At 52.7% G+C, this 25,724-nt stretch overlaps 1 protein-coding gene across 2 annotated transcripts in view; it reads left to right on the top strand.

Moving 5' to 3' along the window:
* LOC144784432 (multidrug resistance-associated protein 1-like) overlaps positions 1 to 25,724 on the top strand; it is a 1,651,426-nt gene that overhangs the window by 1,193,411 nt on the left and 432,291 nt on the right. For both annotated transcript variants that reach the window (XM_078663183.1, XM_078663184.1), the window contains one exon: positions 5,120 to 5,430. In XM_078663183.1, the coding sequence (XP_078519309.1) occupies positions 5,120 to 5,430 (311 nt within the window). The remainder of the gene's footprint in view (positions 1 to 5,119; positions 5,431 to 25,724) is intronic.

Raw genomic sequence — 25,724 nt, 5'->3', positions numbered from 1 at the left:
ATTAAGCTACTTGCAGCCCGACTGTCGATGCTATCGAGAGTGACTTCTCCGAGGTCCCGGTCCTGTTGGAGGAAGAGAAGGTCGTGGGACCGCTCTAGGGGCCCCAGTTCCTTTCTTCGCACACAAGGTCCTCGGGACACCCTGGGATGAGGCAATAGAAGAAGTAGTAGCCCAACGGACTTCCACTTCCTAGTCTGTTAAGAGACAGTTAAGGAGCATCAAGGCTGTAGGCACCTTGTAATCGAACGGTTCCTCGTAATCATTGCCGGGTTCCACTTCACGCCTCTTCCCATTTTCGGAAGCCTAAGTGACCCCAGCGCAAGTGAAAGAATTCTATGATGCCATGGGCTGCAAATTTGAGCAGGCCGACCCCTATGGTACGCCTTTGGGCCGTGCGGGGTCGGGAGAGTCCCCACCAGGCTCCATGCAGATGCCTCCGGCCTCTGCGCCAGTTGGGTCTCTTGGAGCCGGATCCAGGTCTACACCGGTCGTGCCAACGCAACCTTCTCCGGCACCGAAGTCGGTGCCTCCGACGCTTGCACCCACCGGCAGCGCCAGCCCCATTCTGATTCCTGAGGACGGAGTCAGATCAAAGTTGGTTGGCGTCTACTCTGGCGCCGACAGAACCCAGAGGTTCTACATCATTGCCTGTTCATTTTGAAGAGGTTTCAGGCTTTGAAGCGGAATAGGAGTGGTCCGTGGATCCTTTGGAACACCAGTTGGATGCCCCTTGTGAGCAGTTGGACTGGTATGAGGATCTTGGAGAAGCCAGTCGACTAGACACATCTCCAGATACTGGCATGCTCTCCCCGTCTAGTGTGGTTACGGAGGAGGGGTAATCTTACACCATGGGGTGAGGAGGGCAGCAGAGGTCCTTGACCTGGAGCTTCCCTCTGTGTAGGTCAAGACTAATGTTTTGAAGTGCTTCAGCCTGGGGCTTCATCATCCGAACCCTTTTGGCATTTACTGAAGCACTGACCGATGTCCTTCCAGGCACTTGGTCCAAGCCTAGCACAGGGCCTCCTGTGAACAGGACAATAGTACGCCACCATCGCTTGGCACCGGGTGATCCAAATTTCCTCAGCCAACACCCCACCCCTGATAGCTTGGTGGTTCAGGCTTCTAAGTCCATGACACATTTCCTTCCGCTCCCCCAGATGGGGAATCCAAGAGGCTGGATGCACTTGGGAAGATGATGTTTTCTTCCACCAGCCTTGCATTGCGGTCAGTGAACACTGCATGCTTATTGGGCCAATTCTCGCACACCTTATGAGAAACGGTTGTGCAAGTGCTGCCACAGGTCCAGGAGGAGGCCAGGGCTGCGCTCTCCTAGGCAGTGAAAGATGGAAGAGATGCATCAAAGTTCACCTTTAGGTGTGGCTTAGATACGACTGACTCATCGGGTAGAGCAGTTTTGTCGATGAGTGCCTTACAGCACCACGCCTGGCTGAGATCATCTGGCTTCTCGAGTGCAGTCCAAGCTAAACTCATGGACATCTTTGACTTGATTTGTCTCTGGTGAGAAGGCAGAGTCTGCTTTGGAGCACTTCAAGGAATCTTGTTCTATGGCCAGATCTTTGGGCCTCTTAGTTACACCTTGTGGACAGTCTACCTTTCACCCCTTCCGTGGCAATTAAAGGGTTAATCAACAGTTTACACCGTATCACAGCATCCGTCCTGCACAGACTCCCCAAGTTATGCGAGGACGTGGACAACGGTACATTCCAACCTCGTGGGAATGGTAAACTAAAGTAGTCTGCCGCCCAGCCCCCAGCAGCTGCAGCCTCCAAGCAGTCCTTGTTTGGTTCTGCAAGACCATGCCACTCCAGTTGGAGGGAGAATTAAATATCTCCACTGGTGGGTTCCGTAACATCGGACAGGTAGGTCTTGCAGATCATTCAGGATGGCTATTCTCTTCCCTTTCTCCCCCCCTCCTCCTTTACCACCAACTCATGAATGGCTGGCAGAAGATCTTCTGTTATTACTCTAAGAGGAAGTTAAATCTCTCCTGGCCAAGGGAACATAGAGAAAGTTCCGGTTTCAGAAGTAGGCAGTGGTGGTTATTCCTGCTACTTTATGATTCCAAAAAGAACAAGAGTCTACATCCTGTTCTGGACCTCTGGACCGTCCATCTCTTACACAGAAAGGAGAAGTTCCAAATGCTCAGGTCATGTCTGCCATAGATGCAGATGACTTGATGCCCCAGGCTGTTGGCTCCCTCCTCTAGACTACGGCGAACCTCATGCATTCGCTGGGGTTCTCTATAAACGTGCCAAAGTTGCACCTGACTCCTCAGACACTTCCTTTCATTGGAGCTGTTCTGGACACAGAGCTGTTTCTGGCTTATTCTACCGAGCAGCGAGTCCAGGATATTCAGGTTATTGTACAGATATTTCAGCCTCTATCCTGGATTTCAGTGAGAATGACTCTTAGGCTGCTGGGACTCGTGGCTTCCTGCATCCTGTTGGTAAATCACGCCAGATAGCATATGCAGGCTCTACAGTGGGTGGGACCTGAAGTTCCAGTTGGCGCAGCATCAGGTTAATATCTCAGATGTGGTCCAGATTTCTGGGGGAACTGTAAAAGACCTGCAGTGGTGGTTGACGAACTGCTATTGGGTCAGACACCTCTCCCTTCTCCAAGCAGCTCTCTCAATAGTGACAGATGGGTCACTCCTGGGATGGGGCAGTCATCTGAGAGAGGTGGAGATCAGGGGACACCAGTCTCTGGTGAAGGTGAGGATCCACATTAACTTGAAGATTCAGGCGATCCGTTTAGCATTGAAAGTATTTCTTCTCACTGTCAAGGGGAGGTTGGTGCAGGTGTTCAGACAACACAACCGCATGTGGTACTGCAACAAGCAGGGCGTGGTGAATCATGGACCATTTGTTAAGGGTCCTTACGCCTTTGGACATGGCTGGAACGGCAGGGCATGACCCTGGTGATTCAACACCTGGCAAGTTCTCCAAATACCAGGGCAGACTAACTCAGTCATCGATGCCTAGTAGATCACAAATGGTGTCTCCAGGCGGAGGTGGCACAAGTCTGTTTTTGTAGTGGGGAGTGCCTTGGTTAGATCTGTTCGCATCCAAAGAGTATGCGCAATATCATCAGTTTTGCCCTCTGGAGTTTCTAAGGCGGCTGTGGCTCAGCGATGCTTTTCCTCAGGAGTGAAGCTTAGGTCTTCTGTACGCTTTTACACCCATACCACTTCTGCCCTGAGTTCTCAAGGAGATCAAGAACGACGGGGTAAAATTCATTCTTGTGGCTCTGGAATGCACACAGAGGGTCTGGTATCCAGAGCTTGTTTGAAATAGCATTGATCCTCCGAACAGGCTACCTCTTTGGGAGGATCTTCTGTCGCAGCAGCAGGGAAGGGTCCTCCACCTGGACCTGTCCACTCTGACTCCCTGCGTGGCGATTGAGTGATGACAGTGTATAGCTTTCGACCTTCTTCCAGAAGTATGTAATGTAATCTTGCTGGCCAGGCGTCCCTCCACTAAGATGGGTTACGCCTGCCGGTGGCAAATGTTTGTAAAATATTGTATAGAAAAGTCTATTGACCCTCTTTCTGCTCTATCTAATATTCTTCTTTTAATTCTGACCCTTGTCTAGCAGGGCCTTGCTTTTGGTGCTCCTAAGGGTTATCGTTCTGCTCTGTCCGCCTTCATGTGGCTGCCGGACCAACCCTCCTTGTTCAAATCCCATATTTTAAATAGGTTCTTACAAGGGTTTGTACATATGTTTCTGCCTACGCCCCTTATCATGCCACAGAGGGATCTGTCTGGTTCTCACATATCTTGTGTGCTACCTTTGATCATTTACACAATTTTCTCCTCCAGCTGCTTACAATCAAGGCAGCCTTTCTAGTGATGATAACATCTGGCAGGAGGGTGAGCGAACTCCAAGCGGTTATCCAAGCCTCCCTACCTGATGACCATTTTGGATAAGGTGGTGCTTTGCACCTGTGCCTCATTCCTTCCAAAAGTGACGACTCCATTCCATCTGGGTCAGTCGGTCATGCTGCCCACCTTTTTTGCTCCCCCACATCCCTGTAAGGAAGGGGAGCGTCTCCATTGTCTAGACCCCAAAAATGTTCGTTTTCTATCTTGACCGCACAAGAGTTCCGGGCGGACAACCAACTTAGTAGGTTACATGGGAGCTAAAAAAGGTCTGGCAATGCATAAGCGATCCATTTCGTGCTGGGTCGTTTTCTTCCTTTTGAAATCTTAAAAGCAGAACTACAAGCCCATTATACCAGGGGGGAAGGCTGCGACCACAGCTTTGGTTCGGGAAGTGCCAGTCCTGGACATCTGCCAGACTGCAAATTGGGCTACATTGCACACGTTTGCGAAAGACTGTTGACTGGACAGTCTGGTCTGTACGGACTGGCATTTCACCCATTCAGTCCAGCAGGACTTTTTAGTCTAGAAAATGTGTCCGCAGCCCACCACCAGGATGTATGGGTTGGGTATCTGTTCAAAGGTAAGGAATTTGCAGCTAGAAGTCTCGATCAAATGAACAAGTTACTTATCTTTGGTAATGTATTATCTGGTAGAGACAATATCTAGCTGCAGATTCCTTACAGACCGATCCTAGCCTTCACTGCTATGCAGACTTTTTTATTGGACTAAAGTTATTCCCCTTTTCTAGGCCCTAGTTTTGACAAATGCAGGTCAGTTCACTTCATCTCTCTGCACTTCTGGCATGGAAAAGTGACTGCCGTCTGCGCAACTGAGTGGTGCATATATAGGTGACCGCAACGTCACAGGTGCCGCCAACAATCTCACCCGGAGACACCAAACGTTGCGCAGGGGTAAAGCTCACGCAAAAGTTCCCAGATCCAGTCTAATGCTGGGGAATTTCAAAGGTAAGAAATCTGCAGCTAGATCGTGTTTCTACCAGATAATGAGTTACCGAAGGTAAGTAACTTTTTTGACGTTTGAATTGTCTCTTTAACTCTGCCACAAACTTTTTGTTCAAAGTCTGATTTGAGAATTAGTATTTGTTCTAGGCTAAAGTGTTGATATTTCTTTTATGTACTTATTTGGTGCTTGAATAATTCAGTTTTAAGATGTCGCTTGAAAATATTAAAGTGTAATTTTTTTGATTTTTGTAGGTATTGCTGTTTTTGGATATTCAATGTCTGTGTCCATTGGTGGTATATTTGCCTCTCGGTACCTTCATGTGGACTTGCTTCATAATGTCCTTCGGTCACCTATGAGCTTCTTTGAACGAACACCCAGTGGGAACCTTGTAAACCGCTTCTCAAAAGAAATAGACACAATTGATTCAACTATCCCTCAAATAATCAAAATGTTCATGGGATCGATGTTCAATGTAATCGGTGCATGCATCATCATTCTGCTGTCCACACCAATAGTTGCAGTAGTCATCCCACCATTGGGGATCATTTACTTTTTCGTTCAGGTAACCAAACATGATCATATGACTTTGTAAATTGTGATTACCAATGGACAAAATATGTTTGTTTCATAGAACTTGTCTTGTTTCAATCAGAAAATATCATACATCTTGAAAAAATAAATTGCCAAGGATTGCTATAGACAGATAATCTTTAACCTTTTTTATATTTACCCAAAGGCTGAATTACAGGTTTTTGTGCTATTGAGTGATGCTTCATATCTCATGATTTTTCATTTTCGGTTTGTGGAAGACTGTAGGTAATCAAGACGAAAATGACAATGGTACATCAAACCCTTCTGCCACCAGGTGGTGAGCGTGCAGTCTTTAAATGAGTTGGAGACAGGTTACCACTAATGAATGGTTCTAATAAGAAATTTGAAATGCTGATGTCAGTAGGCAATAACTTTCTGAATAGAAATAAATCAAGCATTGGCAAAGCCAATATGTCTCATCTGAGAGCTATTGGCTGCTATACAGCTGTGCAGATGTTGGCCAGTGTGACTAAAATTATTTTTAAAAAGTGCTATGATGCAGCCAGGCCTATTTTGTTTATCTGAAAGAGATACGTTAGTGATAGATTCCTTAACTTGGAATATCCCCAGGTGTCAGACTGGATCCGGAAAGTTTTAAATCCGCAGTTCCCCTGCGCGTCAGTCGGTGGCGTCGTGCGGCTCCACGTCCGTCGTAGGCGCCGAGATGACGTCACGGAGACTACGTCAGTTCTTTTTTTTTTTCCGCACCAGTCACGTACCCTAGTCACTTTTTGACTAACTTTTTTGAGACTTTTGTCTCTACTTCTCTTTTGAGTCTTTGACTCCTGGTGCCACGTAGGGATGCCTGGGTTTAAATCCTGCGGATACAACAAACAAACTTAGGGGTCTAAACTCTAAATCCATTGGTGATTTATTACAGGTTATCCTGATGCCTCATAGAGTACACAGGAAGAAAACAGATTAAACTAACAGACCAAATCACCAAAATGTGAGACACCTGTGATTGTCCGTCAACCTCATTGAGGATTCCCATCAATGTCTTGTATCGATCAATATTCTCATCTGGTAATCCTACCAGACTATTGTGTCTCTTGATCATTGAGACAGCCAGCATACCCCTATGGTCGGCTTGGGGTAACGACCCACAATCACTCAGTTCTACCACATGATGTTTATATGATGGGAAGGTGCAGTGCAAAAATTATACAAGTGGTGATTAAAAAAGGATAGGGAGCTTAACGAAAGATTATTTATTGGACGTAAGCCCCTTCAGGTTTAAAAACAAGAACAGTGCATAACAATAATCGCAGTTCAAACAAATAGCTGCGAAAGGGCCAACATGGTTCAGCCTGTAGCGGTAAGTGACCATAGGCTTTCTTCAGGGCCTCTGTTTTACATTCATGCTACTGCCTACAAGTGACAAGTGACTAAATGTGTGAAAAAATAATACAAAAAACACACAAGTGAAACATCAGCAGTAAAGGATATAATGTTCCTTCAACTGTCTGAAATCCTCTTCGGCACCTGGTGTCTTAGTAACATCCAGTGTGTCCGGGGAAAGGACCTCACCTCTTCCTGGATCTGGCTCAGGATATGAGAGACCCCGCTCTGTCCGTCGTTGTCTCGGTCTGTGACTGAGTCAGGGGGAGGCGTGTCGCCTGTCGCCGTTTGATGTCGGTGACCTCCATGGCGTCTGTCTCTATCAGGAGCGCGACCATGACTCCCGGTCAAATTCTTACTGTCGGTCCATAGCTCCGAATGCTTTGCGGGAGCAGTCCCATAAGCTGCTGGAGACCCGACAGCCGTCTCTGTGCCATTCGAGGTCCAGGGGTCGATAGAATGACTGGCCGCGGAGCCATCATCATCGCTCCTCACTCTGAATCGGGTAACAGACGTCATAAGAAGAAGTCAAATAAGCGTTTTGGCTCTGACGTCCCCCTGTCGGTCTCAGGATGTGGACAAGGGGACTGGGGTTACCTCCCCCGCGGCTCCATTGGAGCCTGAGAGTCCCGCGGCCCACCACATTATCCGGGTCCATCGGTGACTCTGGCCCAGGTGCAAGATTTTCTTGCTGCCATGTACCGCCTTTTCAGGCCTCTGGCTCCCACCGGCATGCCTTCGGGCCCCACGGTCCCAACTGAGGGCCCGCCCTTGCCGCCTGCTCCGCTACTGGCACCAGCGGCGATCCCGGCACCGCAAGGTCCTCCGCCGGCGGCTCAGACCCCGGCACCGCAAGGTCCTCCGCCGGCAGCTCTGGCCCGGCACCGCAATGTGCTCAGTTTGTTCCACCTCCGTCTTGCCCGGGTTTCCGGACAATTTGGATCCAGGTTGGGACCCTAATTGGAGCATGGAGCCGGAACAGCACATTTGGACCATTTATATTCCCCTGTCCTTCCCCTGCATCTGCAGCCTGTGCCACGGGCAGTGGAGGAGGGTTACGACTGGGAGGGGTCTGAGGATCCGCCTTGCACGGCAGTGCGAGTCTGAACAGAAGTGGGCGGAAGAGTCTTAGGATGCAGGTGGCCTTGACCTCTCCTCTGAGCATGGTTTTCGTTCTCCTCCTGCTGTGGCCATGAAGGAGGGCGCCACATACACTGTGGTGCTCCATAGAGCAGCTGAGGCCCTTGACTTTATCTTCCCACAGTAACTCTAAAAACTAAACTCCTCACTGAAGTCCTTCAGCCGGCGGCAAGCTCTATGGAGCCTCTGCTACTGTTCAATGAGGCGTTAACTGATGTGTTGATGGGCACATGGTCTAGACCAGCCACGGGGGTTCCTGTGGATACGAACGTGGCCAGGTGTCATCGCCCAGTACCGGAGGACCCTGCCTTTTTAACAACCCACCCGACCCTGGTCATCCAAGCCACCACTTCCCAAAGCGCATTCCCTACCGCCCTGCCAGATAAGGAATCTAAGAAGCTGGAACAGTTTGGCAAGAAACTGCTTTCCTCTGCCAGCTTGGGGCTGATGTCGGTGAACACTGCATGCCTGTGCCGCTACTCTCATGCTGTGTGGGACACGGTTGCGCAGACGCTACCTCAGTGTCCGGAGGGCAGTGCTTTCCCAAGCTGTTGCTAAGGGGCAGGATGCACCAAAGTTCACCATCCGGTGTGGGCTGGACACCACGGGCTCACTAGGTAGGGCGATCTCCACGACGGTGGCCCTGCGTCACCCCGCCTGGTTGTGGTCCACGGGTTTTCAGGAGATGTTCAGAGTTCCCTCATGGACATGCCCTTTGATGGTACTTGCCTGTTTGACGGTAAGGTATTCAGTGCACTGGAGTGTTTTAAGGACTCTTGGGCTCAACCCATGTCCTTGGGTCTCTCTACCAAGTGCCCGGACACGTCTCTTTTTGTTCCTTTCGTCCCCACGGAAGGGGCGCCCCAACATGTTAGTTCAGCCAGAAGCCTGCGCAGAACCAACCTCAGCACGGCCGCGGACGTGGTGGCCGCCACGGCGGGACAGGGGGCCAGCGTGCGGGTCAGTCCACATCCGTTCCAGCAGCATCCACCTCAAAGCCTTCCTAGTACGAGCTTTGGGGTGCACCCCACGCTGGTGGGCGGCAGGATTCAACATCACCTCCCCCACTGGCGTTCTGTCACCTCCAAATCGTCCGAAGGGGCTACTCCCTCCCCTTCGAGTCTGCCCCTCCAGCCATGCCACCTCATTTCCATCTCATGTCGGGGGATCACTTTGAGCTTCTCCAACAGGAAGTCACGGCACTCTTGGCCAAGGGGGCCATCGAGGTTGTTCCTGGGCCAAAAGTAGGATGTGGGTGTTATTCCCACTACTTTCTGGTCCCCAAAAAGGAGAAAGGGGGCCTGCGCCCCATCTTGGACCTCAGGAATGTCAATCGCTTCCTCTGGAAGGAGACGTTCAAGATGTTGACTCTGGCTCAGGTCTTGGCTGCCCCCGACCCTGGAGACTGGATGGTAGCGTTGCATTTGCAGGACGCATATTTTCATATCCCCGTCCTGCCGGCCCATCGGCGTTACCTGCTGTTCACAGGAGGCCTAGAGCTCCCCTTCGGCCTTACCAGTGCCCCTCGGGTGTTCATGAATGTGATGGCGGTGGTCGCAGCTCATCTGTGCAGATCAAGGGTTCCAGTCTTCCCATATCTCGACGACTGGTTGTTGAAGGCTGGCTCGCCCCAGGCAGTCGTCTCCCACCTCCAGACTACAGCCGACCTCCTGCATTTGCTGTGATTCGCCATCAACGTGCCAAAGTCGCACCTGAGCCCCTCTCAGAAGCTCCCCTTCATCGGAGCGGTTCTGGATTCAACGCAGTTTCGGGTTTATCCTCCCTAGCAGCGAGTCAGGGATATTCAGGCTATGATTCCGATCTTTCAACGTCTATACCGGGTTTCAGTCAGGATGTCCCTCCGGCCGCTGGGCCTGATGGCCTCCTGCTAGTGCAACATGCCAGATGGCATATGCAGGCTCTGCAGTAAGATCTGAAGTTCCAGTGGGCACAGCATCAGGGCAACCTGTCAGATTATGTCCAGATCTCGGAGTGCACTGCACACCAGCTGCAGTGGTGGCTCACGAATCGCGATTGGGTCAGTGGCAGATCCCTCTCCCTTCCCCAACCGGAGCACAGAGTGGTGATGGATGCGTCCCTCCTGGGATGGGGCGGCCACTTGGGAGAGGCAGAGATCAGAGGCTTCTGGTCTCCGGCGGAGTCCCGGCTCCATATCAACCTTTTGGAGCTTCGGGCGATCCGACTTGCACTGAACGCAAGCCTTCCTTCTGTCTGGGGAAGTGTAGTGCAGGTGTTCACGGACAACACAACTGCCATGTGGCACTGCAACAAACTGGGCGGGGTGGGGTCCTGGACCCTATGTCAGGAGGCTCTGCGCCACTGGACATGGATGGAACATCAAGGCATTACCTTGGTGGTTCAACACCTGGCAGGTTCTCTGAACGTCAGGGTGGACTAACTCAGCCGGAGGTGCATGATGTATCACGAATGGCGTCTTAACTCGGACGTGGCTCAAGGTCTCTCTCTGCAGTGGGGAGAGCCTTGGTTAGATCTATTTGCCACTGAAGAGAACGCGCAATGTCATTGGTTCTGCGCTTTGGAATTTCCAAGGCGGCACTCGCTCTGCGACACTTTTCGTCGCGAGTGGAGCTGCGGTCAGTTTTCCGCCTTTCCGCCTATACCACTGCTGCCCAGAGTGCTGAAGAAGATATGGCGCGACCGGGCCCACGTCTTCCTTCTGGCTCCGTCTTGGGCACGAAGATACTGGTATCCCAAGCTACTCAACATGGCGATCGATCCACCGATCCAACTGCCTCTTCTGGAGTATCTTCGGTCGCAGCAGCAGGGGACGGTCCTCCACCTGAACCTGTTCAGTCTCCATCTCCTTGCATGGAGATTGAGTGGCGGCAGTTGACTGCTTTTGACCTGCCTCCCGAAGTCTGTGATATCTTGGCAGCCAGTCGTCCCTCCACTAAGAGGGTATACGCTTGTAGATGGAACAGATTTGGAGCATGGTGAGCAGCAAAGGCTGTGAATCCCCGTTCAGCCCCTCTGAGATTCTCTTGTTCCTTCCATCTTTGGCTCAGCAGGACTCTACTCTGGGCACTCTTAAGGGCTACCTCTCGCCATTTCAGCCTTTCTTGGGCTTCCTGATCTGCCTTTTTTTTTTTCTTCAAGTCCCCTGTTGTAAATCACTTTTTTAAGGGCATTACTCACCTTTTTCCTCCTGTTCCCTTAGTAATGCCTCAGTGGGACTTGAACTTGGTTCTTACTTACCTTATGTGCGCTTCTTTTGAGCCGCTTCAGAACTGTCCTCTCCGACTTCTTACTTTAAAGACTGCCTTTCTGGTTGCCATCACTTCTGCTCGCAGGGTGAGTGAGCGCCAAGCCCTTTCTTCAAAACCTCAATTTCAGGCTATTCATCCAGACATGGTGGTTCTTCGAACTCGTCCATCCTTTCTTCCCAAGGTGATTACTTCTTTCCACATTGGCTAAACCATCACTCTGCTCACCTTCTTTCCACCTTCACATCCTTCTAAGGAGGAAGAGCGGCTCCACCGTCTCGGTCCAAAACGTGCGCTTTCCTTTTACTTGGATCGAACAAAACAATTCCGGGTGGATGACCAGCTCTTGGTTGGCTACGTGGGTGCTAAAAAAGGTTGGGCCGTACACAAGGGGACTATCTTTAGATGGGTCGTTTTGTGTATCAAAGCTTTCTATTTCTTGGCAAGGAAGGGACCTCCAGTGAGGCTACACGCCCATTCCACCAGGGTGACGGCAGCTACTACCGCTTTGGATTGGGAAGTCCCCCTTAACGACATCTGTCAGACAATGACGTGGGGATCTCTGCACACGTTCACACACCACTACTGCCTTGTCAGCCAACTTGGACTGACGGCTACTTCGGCTGTTCTGTTCTCCAAGACTTTCCGGTGTGAACTTGGTTTGCAGACCCACCCCCAGGGTTGGTATTGCTGAGGTATCTATTCACAAGGTAAGGAATCTATAATTAACTGTCTCTCCTGGTGAACAATTTACTTGCCTTCAGTAACGATATATCTGTAAGAAACATAGATTAGTTATAGATTCCTTACCACCACACCCATGCCCCTGTTCTGCGGACTGACTTCTAGGGTTAAGGATTTCCTTTCAGGGCCCTAGTTTTTGTGCACAAGTGGTCAGTGTCTTGCATTGCTCTGCGCTTCTGGCTTGGAAAGTTGTGTACAGACCGGACGTCCGCGTGCGCGGGAGCTGCATCTAAGTAGCTCCCGCTAATTCATCCTGGCGACCACGATGCCAACGACTAACGCGGAGCCAACCAAAGCCCCTTTTCGACGCGCAGGGGTACTGCTGACGAAAAGATTCTCCAGATCAAGTCTGACGCCTGGGGGAAATCACAAGGTAAGCAATCTACAACTTATCTGTCTCTTACAGATATATAGTTACCGAAGGTAAGTAACCTGTTCAACATAACACTAATCCTCCTTGCTATTTTCCATTTTAACCTATTACGTCAAAACAATTAGGAAAAAAGAGCAATAATCCTTCTCTTGGGTATCTTACTACGTTAAAAGCTTCATGATTAAATTGGAAAAATCCAAACCTCTTTACCACACTACTCAATTAGAAATTAAAAACATTGACTCAAAACTTAACAGTAGAAACAAAAAAATTACCTCTTAGGTTAGAAATTACTGAAGATTTTACATATTTGAAAGACTTCAGTTTTTGCGTGCATAATAGTGCCTATTGCCTCCTTATGACTCCCCTGCTTTAGATGCCTAGTTCTGTTTTAAATTAATCAAAAGCTGTCAGAATTCCTTCAATTTACACCTGAGAAATTATTTTAAAATCTGACTACCTGTGGCTAAAAAGCTGTACTGGTGACGCCCTGGTAAATGCTCAGGTGAAACTCTGCATTTCTCATCTAGAGTCACACTGGAGCGTGATGATCTGAAAGAAACACGTTAGTTAGATTCCTTACCTTAGATTATCCCCAGGCGTCAGGCTGGATCCGGAAAGTTTTGCGTAGCAGTACCCCTGCGCGTTGGTAGGCGTCGTCTGCGGCTCCTCGTCGGTCGTTGGCGCCGGGATGACGTCGGAGTACTTAGACGCTGCCCTCGCGCGCTGACGTCAGTTCTTCTTTTTAACACGCCCGCAAGCGCAGGTCCGCAAAAAGCAGTACCGTAGTCACTTTTTGACTAAACTTTTTCAATCCTTTTTGATCACTACTCGAGTCTTTACGACTCCCTGTGCCGGTAGGGATGCCCGGGTTCAAGCCCTGCACCGACTGCAACCGACTGATGTCTGTTGCCGGTGCCTCTATTGCCTTGGGGCCGAACAGAACGACCGGTCATGCCCCGACTGCTGGGCCTTGACGTCGAAGGCTAGGCCGGAGCAATCCCATAAGTGCCTCGAGCTCCGGCAGTCGGCCCGCGCCGCTCCAGGTCCCGGTCCAGGAGGGGGTGGAGGGACCTGTCGCGGGGCCACAGTCATCGAAGCCCGGCGAGTCGTCACCATTTGTCGGGCTCCAAGCCCTCAGGTAAGAGGCACAAGTAGTCGAAGAGACTACATCGCTCTTCCGACTCCCCCCGACGCTCGCGCGATGCGGCCGGGGGTTCGGGCGACACCGCCTCCGCGGCCAGCTCCATACCCACCGGTCCCTGGGCTGAACGCTACTCCGGAGGAGATCAAGGCCTTCCTCATGGCCGTGAGGTCCCTCTCTCCTCCGTCGGGTCCCGCGGGAGCGCCTCCGGGCCCCGCGGCCCCGACTGGGAGTCCATGCGGGCCGGGTGCTTCGGCCCCGGTGCCGTCGGGTGCTTCGGCGCTATCGGCGACTTCGGTTCTGGCGCCGCAGGCCCCCGCTGGTTGCGGATCTGGGTTGCCGCTCGTCGACCTTACGCCGCCGGCTTCGACCCCCAGGGTGTCGGCCCCGGCGCCGTCCCCGCAAGGCGCCGTCCCTGATCCGTCCCTCGATCCGGCGTCGGACCGGAGTCGATCGACGCCGCATTAGACGCCGGGTGAGGAGCAATTCTTATTTGATCCAGCTCCATCCTTTGACCCTGAATTACAGGAGATGGAGGACGAGAGGGATTGGGAGGGGTCTGAGGACCCTCTGACACGGGGTGTCAGTCATTTCAGGACTGGACAGACGAGCTAGGGGAAGCCAATGGTCTTGACACTTCCCCTGACACTGGCTTTGTCTCACATCCTACCGTGGCTATGGAGGAGGTGGCTGCATATAGTGTGGTGCTGACTAGGGCGGCCAAGGCCTTGGCGCCTCCGCTCCCCGTCGCAACTGTGAGGTCTAACATCCTCACTGAGGTCCTCAAACCTCACACAGGCTCTCCGGAGCCTCTACTGCCGTTTAATGAGGCTCTGCTGGACGTCCTGTTGGGCACCTGGTCCAGGCCCGCTACAGGTCCCCCTGTAGATAGGAACGTCGCCAGGCGCCACCGCCCAGCTCCGGGCGACCCTAGCTTCCTGTCAACCCACCCCACCCCGAGAGCCTGGTTATCCAGGCGTCTACTTCCCAATCCACATTCCCGACTGCACCCCCAGATCGGGAATTCAAAAGGTATGGACAGTTTGGTAAGAAACTGTTCTCCTCCCTCAGTTGTGGGTTGTGGTCAGTTAACACCGCTTGCCTGTGGGATATGGCCGAGCTTCCAGAGTGCCCGGAGGAGGCCCGGGCGAAGCTCGCTCAAGCCCTCGCGGAGGGACGAGACGTAGCGTGTTGTTCCATACAATGTGGGCTGGATACCACGGACTCGCTGGGCAGGGCGATGTCAACGACGGTGGCGATTCGCCACGACGGTGGCAGATCGCCGCCACGCCTGGCTGAGGTCCGCCAACTTCTCGGCTGATGTCCAGAACACCCTCATGGACATGTCGTTCGATGGCAGCCACTTCTTTGGTGGCAAGGCAGATTATGCGCTTGAACGCTTCACGAACTCCAGAACTACTGCCAAGTCCTTGGGCCTCCCGGCCAGCGTCAGCAGCAGTCTGCCTTTCGCGGCCAAGGAAGGGGCGCCACTTCACGTCCTGCCAGCCACGGGCCGCAGTCTAACATCCAACACGGTGGCGGGCCTGGTAACCGCCGTGGACGTGCCAGGGGACAACGGCGAGGCCAGTCCACATCCACCCTCGAAGCATCTGCCTCAAAGCCTTCCTAGTCCGAGCTTTCAGGCCCATTTGACGCCAGTGGGGGGCAGGGTCCGCCATCACCTCCTCCACTAGCACACCATCACATCGGACATGTGGGTGCTGCAAATCGTCATAAGGGGCTACTCCCTCCCCTTCGAGGCGACCCCTCCAGCCATGCCACCGCAGTACCACAGCGTGTCGGGGGAATCACTTGCAACTTCTGCAAAAGGAAGTATCGACCCTCTTGGTCAAGGGGGCCATAGAGCGCGTTCCTGGGCCGAAAGTAGGTCGTGGTCGTTATTCCCACTACTTTCTGGTTCCCAAGAAGGGCAAAGGGGCCTACGCCCTATCTTGGACCTGTGGAATGTCAACGGCTTCTCCGGAAGGAGAAGTTCGAGATGCTGACTTTGGCTCAGGTGTTAGCTGCCCTAGACCCCGGAGACTGGATGGTAGCGTTGGACTTGCAGGACGCTTATTTTCACATCCCTGTCCTGCCGGCCCGCCGGCGCTACCTGCGGTTCACAATAGGCCACGAGCACTTTCAGTTCACAGTGCTCCCCTTTGCCCTTACCAGCGCCCCGCTGGTGTTCACGAAAGTCATGGCGGTGGTCGCAGCTCATCTGCGCATATTAGGGGTGTCAGTCTTCCCCTATCTCGACGACTGGTTGTTAAAGGCGGGCTCGCCCCAGACAGTCGTCAGCCACCTCCAGACTATGGCCGACATCCTGCACTTGCTGGGGTTTTCCATCAATGTGCCGAAGTCACACCTGTGTCCCTCTCAAAAGCTCCTCTTTATCGGAGCGGTTCTGGATTGGGCGCAGTTTCGGTTTATCATCCTGTGCAGCGGGTTCGGGATATTCAGGCTCTGATTCTGATCTTTATGCCTTTATCCCGGGTCTCGGTCAGGTTGACACTGCGGCTTCTGGGGCTGATGGCCTCCTGCATCCTTCTGGTGCATCACACCAGGTGGCGGATGTGGGCTCTGCAGTGGGACCTGAAGTTTCAGTGGGCCCAGCATTGGGGCAACCTGTTCGACCACGTCCTGTTCTCGGAGGGCACTGCGAGTTGCAGTGGTGGCTCACGGACCGCGATTGGGTCAGCGGCAGATCCCTCTCCCTACCCCAACCGGAGCACGTAGTTGTGACAGATGCGTCCCTCCTGGGCTGGGGGGGCCACATGGGAGAGGCGGAGATCATAGGCCTCTGGTCTCCGGCGGAGTACCGGCTCCACATCAACCTTCTGGAGCTGCGGGCGATCCGGCTAACACTGAAGGCATTCCTTCCCTCTGTTCGGGGAAGTGTAGTGCAGGTGTTCACGGACAACACCACCGCCATGTGGTACTGCAACAAACAGGGCGGGTGGGGTCGTGGACCCTTTGCAAGGAGGCTCTGCGCCTCTGGTAATGGCTGGAACACCAGGGCGTCACCCTGGTGGTTCAACACCTGGCAGGTTCCCTGAATGCCAGGGCAGACTAACTCAGCCGTCTGTGCATGATGGATCACGAATGGCGTCTTAACTCGGACATGGCGCAAGGCCTCTTTCGGCAGTGGGGAGAGCCTTGGTTAGATCTATTCGCCACAAAAGAGAACGCGCAATGTCATCAGTCCTGCGCGTTGGAATTTCCAAGGTGGCACTCGCTCTGAGACGCTTTTCGTCGCGAGTGGAGTTGAGGTCTTTTGTACGCTGTTTTGCCTATACCACTTCTGCCCAGAGTGCTGAAGATCAGGCGCGACCGGACCCAAGTCATCCTTGTGGCTCCGGACTGGGCACGAAGGTACTGGTATCCCGAGCTACTCAGCATGTCAGTCGATCCCCCACTTCGTCTGCCTCTTCGGGAGGACCTTCTGTCGCAGCAGCAGGGGACGGTCCTACACCAGAACCTGTCCAGTATCCACCTCCATGCGTGGAGATTGAGCGGCGACAGTTGAGGCCATTTGACTTGCCTCCTGAAGTCTGTGATGTGATTCTGGCAGCCAGGCGTCCCTCCACAAATTCGGTATACGCCTGCAGGTGGAATAAATTTGTGGCATGGTGCACAGCAAAGGCTGTGGATCCCCTTTCTGCCCCTCTTTCAGAGGTTCTCCTCTTTCTTCTTTCTCTTGTGCAGCAGGGCTCTGCTCTGGGCACTATCAAGGGCTACCTCTCTGCCATTTCGGCCTTCTTAAGGCTTCCTGATCAGCCTTCTCTTTTCAAGTCCCCAGTTGTAAATAGATTCTTGAAGGGCATCACTCGCATGTTTCCTCCTGTTCCTTTCGTGATGCCTTGATGGGACTTGAACCTTGTTCTAACCTATCTGATGTGCGCTCCTTTCGAGCCACTTCACAATTGCCCTCTTCGTCTTCTAACTCTTAAGACTGCATTCCTGGTTGCTATCACCTCTGCCAGGAGAGTGAGTGAGCTCCAGGCTCTTTCTTCTAAGTCTCCTTTACTTTCTGTCCATCCGGATATGGTTTTGTTCGAGGCATATGAGCTGCAGATTGCACACTATGCATAGATTGCCACCTAGTGTTGGGCCCGGATGTTTGCAGTTTGTTTTGTTGTAGAAAAGTCTTTGGAAGTCACGGGATAGGTGACTCCTCCTTTGGATGATACTGCACATGGTCATCGGCTCCATCCCCAGATTGTTTTTTTCCGCCACCGGGCTCGGATGTGTTTCCAGCACTCCGTGTTGAAACCGAATTCCTTCGGCGCGCAATCCTCACCAACTTTTAGAAAATAAGTTTCCAACGCTTTTCCACTCAACGCTATTCTTCAACGTCGGATACTTCGATTCCGGTCATCGTCGACAGCCTTCAGGCCTAACTAGGCCTCACGTCCAGCTCAAGGAAAGGACCCCATTCAAGAAGTGTCCTCAATGTGGGTCGAAGTTTCCCCACACCGACCTTCACGAGGTGTGTAACCTCTGCCTTTCTCCGGAGCACGAGGCAAAGGACTGTTCCGCTTGTGCCTCTTTCTGCTCCAAAAAGACTATGCGGGACCGAAGAGCGAGAAGAACAATGGCTCGATCTTCAACTTCCATTCCGGACGACATCTTTGAGAAAGGTGTCCACGTACCAGAACAACAAGACATCAACAGCGGTTCCGAACAGGAAGAAGATTCGGATGTCGAGGACATCACTCCAGCGCAGCGGGTCGTAAGTAAGACCATCGACCCCGATCCTTCCTCGACACCCCCAAAGAAGGCCCCGGTTACACCCTTGGGCTCGGGTGCACACCGACGCTCCGCTTCTACTGCCCCACCTTCGGGCCCGGCTAAGAAGACAATTAAGCCTTCAGGCGACTCGGGCTCAAGTCACCCTTCGCATGGTGCCGGAGCCAACTCACCGGCACCGAAAAAAGACATCGACACCGGCTACGCCGACGTCCAAACCATCGGCGCCGAAACCCACAACTCCTTCGGGACCGAAACCCAGGTCGGACCCAAGCAAAGCTTCGGATTCCAAAAAACCACCGGAACCAATAAAAACACCGCATCCAAAGAAACAGTCGGATCCAAAAACAACACCCGACCCGAAAAAACCTTCGGAACCGAAAAAAATATTTGAAGCCGAGAAAGACTCCTGGTTCCCCGACTAAGGACATTGTCAAAAAACCAAAGCAAGCCGCTTCGGTGCCGAAACCTTCTCCAGCACCAAAAGATCGGCCTCCGGCAGAAGACTTCCCTTATCCAGACCCTGCTCAAAAGACTCTGGCTTGAGACCCAATCACTGGACAGTTGATTTTGGCCTCAAAGAAGCGACCACTGGACAAACCAGTTCCGCATGCAAAGAAGGACAATCAGGTTACTGTCTGGAACTAAAATCTACCCCCCAAACATACCACCCAAGCAGCGTCCAATGTCACAAAAACATTTAACATTGCTCAGACAAGAGGTAATATCCCTCCTGCAGAAAAATGCAATACAAATAGTTCCAGAGCACCAGAAAAACAAAGGAGTATACTCACTATATTTCCTAATACCAAAAAAGGACGGATCTCTAAGACCCATCCTAGACCTCCGACCTCTAAACGTTTACATTCAGTCGGACCATTTCCATATGGTCACACTTCAACAGGTCCTTCCACTACTGGTACTAAACGTCTTCCTTGCCACTCTAGATCTCAAGGACGCCTACTACCATATTCCCATCCACGCAGCGCACAGAAAATATCTGATTTGTGCTAGACGGGCAGTACTACCAGTTCAAAGTGCTCCCATTCGGAGTCACAACAGCGCCATGGGTGTTTACCAAATGCCTAGCAGTAGTATTAGCACACTTAAGAAGACAGCATATTCATGTCTTCCCATATCTGGACGACTGGCTCATAAAAGCCAGCTCATACAGCCAGTGTGTACAACACACTCACGCTACCATTCAACTGCTTCACGACTTGGGATTCACAGTAAATCACATCAAGTCGCATCTAAAACCCTCACGCATGCAACAGTATCTCGGCGCTACAATAAACACCCACTAACACTAGCGTATCCCTCTCCAGCAAGGATAACAAGCGTACAAACTCTCCTAACAAAATTCAAGCCGCAACACTCCCTACCAGCTCGAGTGTTCATGCAGCTCATAGGAATGATGGCATCTTGCATATTTGTAGTACCTCACGCAAGATTGCAAATGCGTCCACTTCAAGAGTGCTTAGCACGCCAATGGAACCAGGCTCAAGGTCAACTGACAGGCCTAGTGTTGGTAGACGGTCGGACTCCTCTTTCTCTGCAATGGTGGAACACCAAAAACCTTCCCAAAGGGCGACCTTTTTTAGAGCCAGTTCCTCAAATAGTCATGACAGCGGACGCACCGCTCTCCGGCTGGGGAGCCCACCTCCTGCATCACAACATGCAAAGCAGGTGGACACCGCAACTAAAGCTACTCCACATCAACCACCTGGAGTTAATAGCTGTGTTTCTAGCCCTAAAAGCTTTTCAAACATAAGTGTCAGGCAAAGCTGTCTTAGTCCGCACAGACAATGTGACAGCTATGTACTACATAAACAAACAAGGAGGGACACACTCTCTGCAGCTCTGTTAGCACAGCAGATATGGAGATGGGCTATACGACTAAAGATCTTCCTATTAGCCCAACACGTCCCAGGAGTACAAAACACTATGGCAGATCTGCTAAGTCGACACACTCAGCAAATCCACGAATGGGAACTTCATCCACAAGTTCATCCGTTCTTTCAAATGTGGGGACAACCTCAAATAGACCTTTTTGCCACCCACGAAAACGCAAAATGCCCAAACTTTGCCGCCAGATACCCACTCCCATTGTCCAAAGGCAATGCGATATGGATGAACTGGTCAAAACTATTTGCATATGCTTTTCCTCCTCTCCCACTACTTCCATTAGTGGTATGCAAACTACAGCAACATTCCCTAACGCTCATCCTAATCGCTCCAACTTGGGCCAGACAACCGTGGTACACCGCGCTGTTACAAATGTCTGTAGTACCGCACCAAAAACTAAACCTATCTCCACGCCTATTAACGCAGAACCATGGATAGATCAGACACCCGGACCCAGCTCAGCTCAACCTAGCGATCTGGCTCCTGAGGTCATAGAGTTTGGTTACCTCAACCTTCCCCCAGAATGTATGAATGTTATCAAAGAAGCTAGACGCCCGACCACTAGAGCATGTTACGCTGCTAAGTGGAAAAGGTTTGTCATATACTGCCAAAACAACAAAATGAATCCTTTAGACGTGTCTATTCAACACATCATTGGATATTTATTGCACCTTCAAAAGTGTAAATTAGCCTACACGTCTGTCAGGTTACACCTTGCGGCCATTGCGGCATACTTGCAAAATAGGCAACATCTATCTCTTTTTAGAGTGCCAGCTATTAAAGCTCTCATGGAAGGACTCAAAAGAATAATTCCTCCCAAAACACCACCTGCACCAGTGTGGAATCTAAATGTGGTTCTCACAAGGTTAATGGGACCTCCCTTTGAACCATTACATAAATGTGAATTGCAATTTCTAACCTGGAAAGTAGCTTTCCTAGTAGCCATTACGTCTCTCAGAAGGGTTAGTGAACTACAAGCATTTACCATTCAGGAACCCTTTCTGCAAATGCATCATAACAAAGTGGTTCTTCGTACTAATCCAAAATTCCTTCCAAAAGTCATTTCCCCTTTTCATCTAAATCAATCTGTTGAGCTGCCCGTATTTTTCTCGCAGCCTCAGTCGCAGAAAGAGCTCTACACACTTTAGATGTCAAGAGAGCATTACTGTACTACATTGAAAGGACAAACTTTTCGTAAGACAAAACAACTTTTTGTGTCTTTATCACCGCCACATAAAGGCAATCCCATTAAAGTCAGGGGGATCACCAGGTGGATTGTTAAATGTATACAAATGTTATCAAAAAGCCAAACGCACATTAACAATCCCACCAAAAGCCCAATCTACCAGGAAGATAGGGGCTTCAATGGCATTCTTAGGGAACATTTCCCTAGATGACATATGTAAAGCAGCTACATGATCTACACCGCACACATTCACAAAGCATTACTGTGTAGATGTGCAAACTAAACAAGCCACTGTGGGCCAGGCTGTACTAAAAACTCTTGTTTCAAACAACTGCAACAGATACTGGTGGTCGCCGCTAGGTGTGGGAACTGCTATGTAATCTATTCATAGTGTGCAATCTGCAGCTCATATGCCTCGAACGGAAAATGCTACTTACCAGTATGCATCTGTTCTTGGCATGTAGAGCTGCAGAGTTGCACACGCCCACCCGCCACTTTTATCTTTTTTTTTTTTTTTACCTTTATCTGTTCCAGTATTATCTTAATCTGAAAGAGACACGTTAGTGATAGATTCCTTACCTTAGAATATCCCCAGGCGTCAGACTGGATCCGGAAATTTTGGCGTAGCAGTACCCTTGCGCGTCGGTAGGCGTCGTCTGCGGCTCCGCGTCCGTCGTCGGCGTTGTGGGTGCCGTGATGACGTCGTCGGAGTACTTAGACGCCGCCTCCGCGTGCTGACGTCAGTTCTTATTTTTTCCGCCCCAGCAAGCGCAGATCTGGAAAAAGCTGTACTTTTAGTCACTTTTTGACTAACTTTTTGGATCATTTTGATCATCTTTTCGAAGTCAAAGGACTCAGATCGGTGCCATAGGGATGCCTGGATTTAAGCACTGCGAGGATTGCGACGGCACAATGTCGGTCACGGATCCTCACCGCCGGTGTCTACTCTGTCTAGGCGTCGACCACGACGACCAGGTCTGCCCCGACTGCCGGGCCCTATCTTCGAAAGCCAGGCGGGAGCGGTCCCGCAGGCGACTTGAACTCCGGCAGTCGGCCCGCGCCGCGAGAGGTCCTGATCCCAAGGGAGGTCGAGGGACAGGTCGCGGGGTCGGAGCCACCGCAGCTCCGAGAGTCTGCACCACTCCTCCGGGTCGAAGTCGCCGTCAGGTAAGAAACACAAGAAGTCGAAGAGGCGTCATCACTCTTCCGACTCCCCCTGACGCTCGCGCGATGCGGCCGGGGGTTCGGGTGACACCGCCCACGCGGCTCCGTCGGAGTCGCGGGCGCCGCATCCAGCTCCACACCTTCCGGTCCCTGGGCGAGACGCGACGCAGGAGGAGATCGAGTGCTTCCTCATGGCCATGAGGTCCCTTTCTCCTCCGACGGGCTCCGCGGCGCCTCCGGGCCCAGCGGACCCGTCTGGGGCCCCTAGCGGGTTGGGGGCTTCGGCCCCGACTCCATTGGGTGCTTCGGCCCTGGCGCCGCAGGCCCCATGGTCCTGACGCTGCCGGCGCCTTCGGGCCCGGCGTTGCAGGAACCCACTGGATCCGCTTCGGGATCTGGGTCGTCGCCGGTGGACCTTACGACCCCCCCGGCGTCTGTCCGTCAGGTGTCACCTCCGGCGCCGTCCTCGGGCAGCGCCGTCCCCGATGCCTCCCTCGACCCGGTTCCGGCGCCACTTTCTACGCCGTTTGGGAAGTTTAACTTCTATGAGCCGGCCCCATCCATTGACAACCCTGATTATCAGGAGATGGGTGATGAGGAGTGTTGGGAGGGGTCTGAGGACCCTCTGACCAGAGAGTGTCAGTCTCAAGAGGACTGGACAGGTGGACTTGGGGATGCCAGTGGTCTGGACACCTCACCAGACACTGGTTTTGTCTCACCTCCTACCGTGGCGTCGGAGGCGGGGCCAACCTACAGTGTGGTGCTGATGAGGGCAGCCAAGGCCTTGGGCCTTGAGCTCCCCGTTGCGTCCGTGAGGACTAACCTCCTCACTGAGGTCCTTAAACCGCAGTCCAGCTCGGCCGAGCCTCTGCTGCCCTTTAATGAGGCCTTAGCCGACGTTCTTTTGGGCACTTGGTCCAGGCCCGCTACGGGTTCGCCCGTAGATAGGAACATGGCCAGACGCCACCGCCCAGCCCCGAGAGCCTGGTCATCCAGGCATCCAGTTCCCAGACCGCATTCCCGTCTGCTCCGCCGGACAGGGAATCCAAGAGGTACCAGCAGTACGGTAAAAAGATCTTCTCCTCCCTTAGTCTGGGACTGCGATCTTCCAACACCGCATGCCTCTTAGGCCGCTACACCCACTCTCTGTGGGATACGGTTGCGGAAGTGCTGCCAGAGTGTCCGTTGGAGGTACTTGCCAAACTCAGCCAAGCCCTTGTGGAGGGCCGGGATGCAGCCAGATTTTCTATCCGGTGTGGGCTGGATACCACCGACTCACTAGGTTAGAGCGATGGCAACGACTGTGGCGGTCAGACGCCACGCCTGGTTGAGGTCCGCCAACTTTTCGGCCGATGTCCAAAACACACTGATGGACATGCTGTTTGATGGCCGTCGCCTTTTTGGCGACAAGGCAGACCATGCGCTTGAGCGCTTTAAGGACTCCAGGGCTACGGCCAAGTCCTTGGGCCTCTCGGCCCCGCGCCAGCAATCTGCTGCCTTTCACTCCTTTCGTGGCCACGGAAGGGGTGTACCCACACGTGCTGCCAGCCACGCTCCGCAGGGTAATACCCAACGTGGTGGCGGCCGTGGAAACCGCCGTGGCGGCGGTCGGGGTCAACGGCGAGGTCAGTCCACACCTTCCCCCGCAGCATCCGCCTCAAAACCCTCCTAGTCCGTGCTTTTCGGCCCATGTGACGCAGTGGGGGGCAGGGTTCGCCATCACCATTCACTGGCGCACTGTCACTTCGGACAGGTGGGTGCTGCAGATCGTCCGAAGGGACTACTCCCTCCCCTTCGAGACGACCCCTCCAGCCATGCCACCGCAATTCCACCGCGTATCGGGGGATCATTTGCGACTTCTGCAGGAGGAAGTTACGGCCCTCTTGGCCAAGGGGGCCATCGAGCGCGTTCCTGGGCCAGAAGTAGGATGTGGTTGCTACTCCCACTACTTTCTGGTACCCAAGAAGGGCAAAGGGGGCCTACGCCGTATCTTGGATCTATGGAACGTCAACGGCTTCCTCCGGAAGGAGAAGTTCAAAATGCTGACTCTGGCTCAGGTTTTGGCTGCCCTAGACCCAGGAGACTGGATGGTAGCGTTGGATCTGCAGGACGCTTATTTTCACATCCCCGTCCTGCCGGCCCACCGGCGTTACCTACGGTTCACCGTAGGCCACGAGCACTTTCAGTTTACCGTGCTCCCCTTCGGCCTTACCAGCGCCCCATGGGTGTTCACAAAGGTGATGGCGGTGGTCGCAGCTCATCTGCGCAGGTTAGGGGTTTCAGTCTTCCCCTACCTCGACGACTGGTTGTTGAAGGCGGGCTCGCCCCAGACAGTAGTCAGCCACCTCCAGACGACGGCAGACCTCTTGCACCATCTGGGGTTCTCCATCAATGTGCCGAAGTCACACCTGTGTCCCTCTCAGAAGCTCCTTTTCATCGGAGCGGGTCTCGACTCGGCGCAGTTTCGGTTTTATCCTCCCGAACAGTGGGTCCGGGATATTCAGGCTCTGATTCCACTCTTTCAGCCTTTCTCCCGGGTCTCGGTCAGGTTGACGCTGCGGCTTCTGGGGCTGATGGCCTCCTGCATCCTACTGGTGCATCACGCCAGGTGGCGGATGCGGGCTCTGCAGTGGGACCTGAAGTTTCAGTGGGCCCAGCATCAGGGCAACCTGTCCGACCTTGTCCTGATCTCGGAGGGCACTGCGAGACAGCTGCAGTGGTGGCTCACGAACCGCGATTGGGTCAGCGGCAGATCCCTCTCCCTACCCCAACCGGAGCACGTAGTTGTGACGGACGCATCCCTCCAGGGCTGGGGGGGCCACATGGGAGAGGCGGAGATCAGAGGCCTCTGGTCTCCGGCGGAGGCCCGGCTCCACATCAACCTTTTGGAGTTGCGGGCGCTTCGTCTAGCACTGAAGGCATTCCTCCCCTCTGTCCGGGGGAGTGTAGTGCAGGTATTCACGGACAACACCACCGCCATGTGGTACTGCAACAAACAGGGCGGGGTGGGGTCGTGGACCCTTTTCCAGGAGGCTCTGCGCCTCTGGCAGTGGCCCCAGCCTGGGGATATTCTAAGGTAAGGAATCTAATACTAACTAATGTTTCTTATAGATATATCCTTACTGAAGGTAAGTAACTTGTGCATTAGCCTTTTTCCTCTAGCAGGCAAGGTCTATGTTTCTGGTGGGTACAGCCGCAGAACTTGGGGGTGGGGGGTAGGGACTCTGGTTAGGACTCCGCCGGCGGGATTATCCTTGGCTCCAACCGA

The sequence above is a fragment of the Lissotriton helveticus genome, chromosome 10 (assembly GCF_964261635.1).
Source record: "Lissotriton helveticus chromosome 10, aLisHel1.1, whole genome shotgun sequence".
NCBI lineage: Eukaryota > Metazoa > Chordata > Amphibia > Caudata > Salamandridae > Lissotriton > Lissotriton helveticus.
The sequence above is the reverse complement of the archived record's forward strand: the minus strand, read 5'-3'. Positions and strand labels throughout refer to the sequence as shown.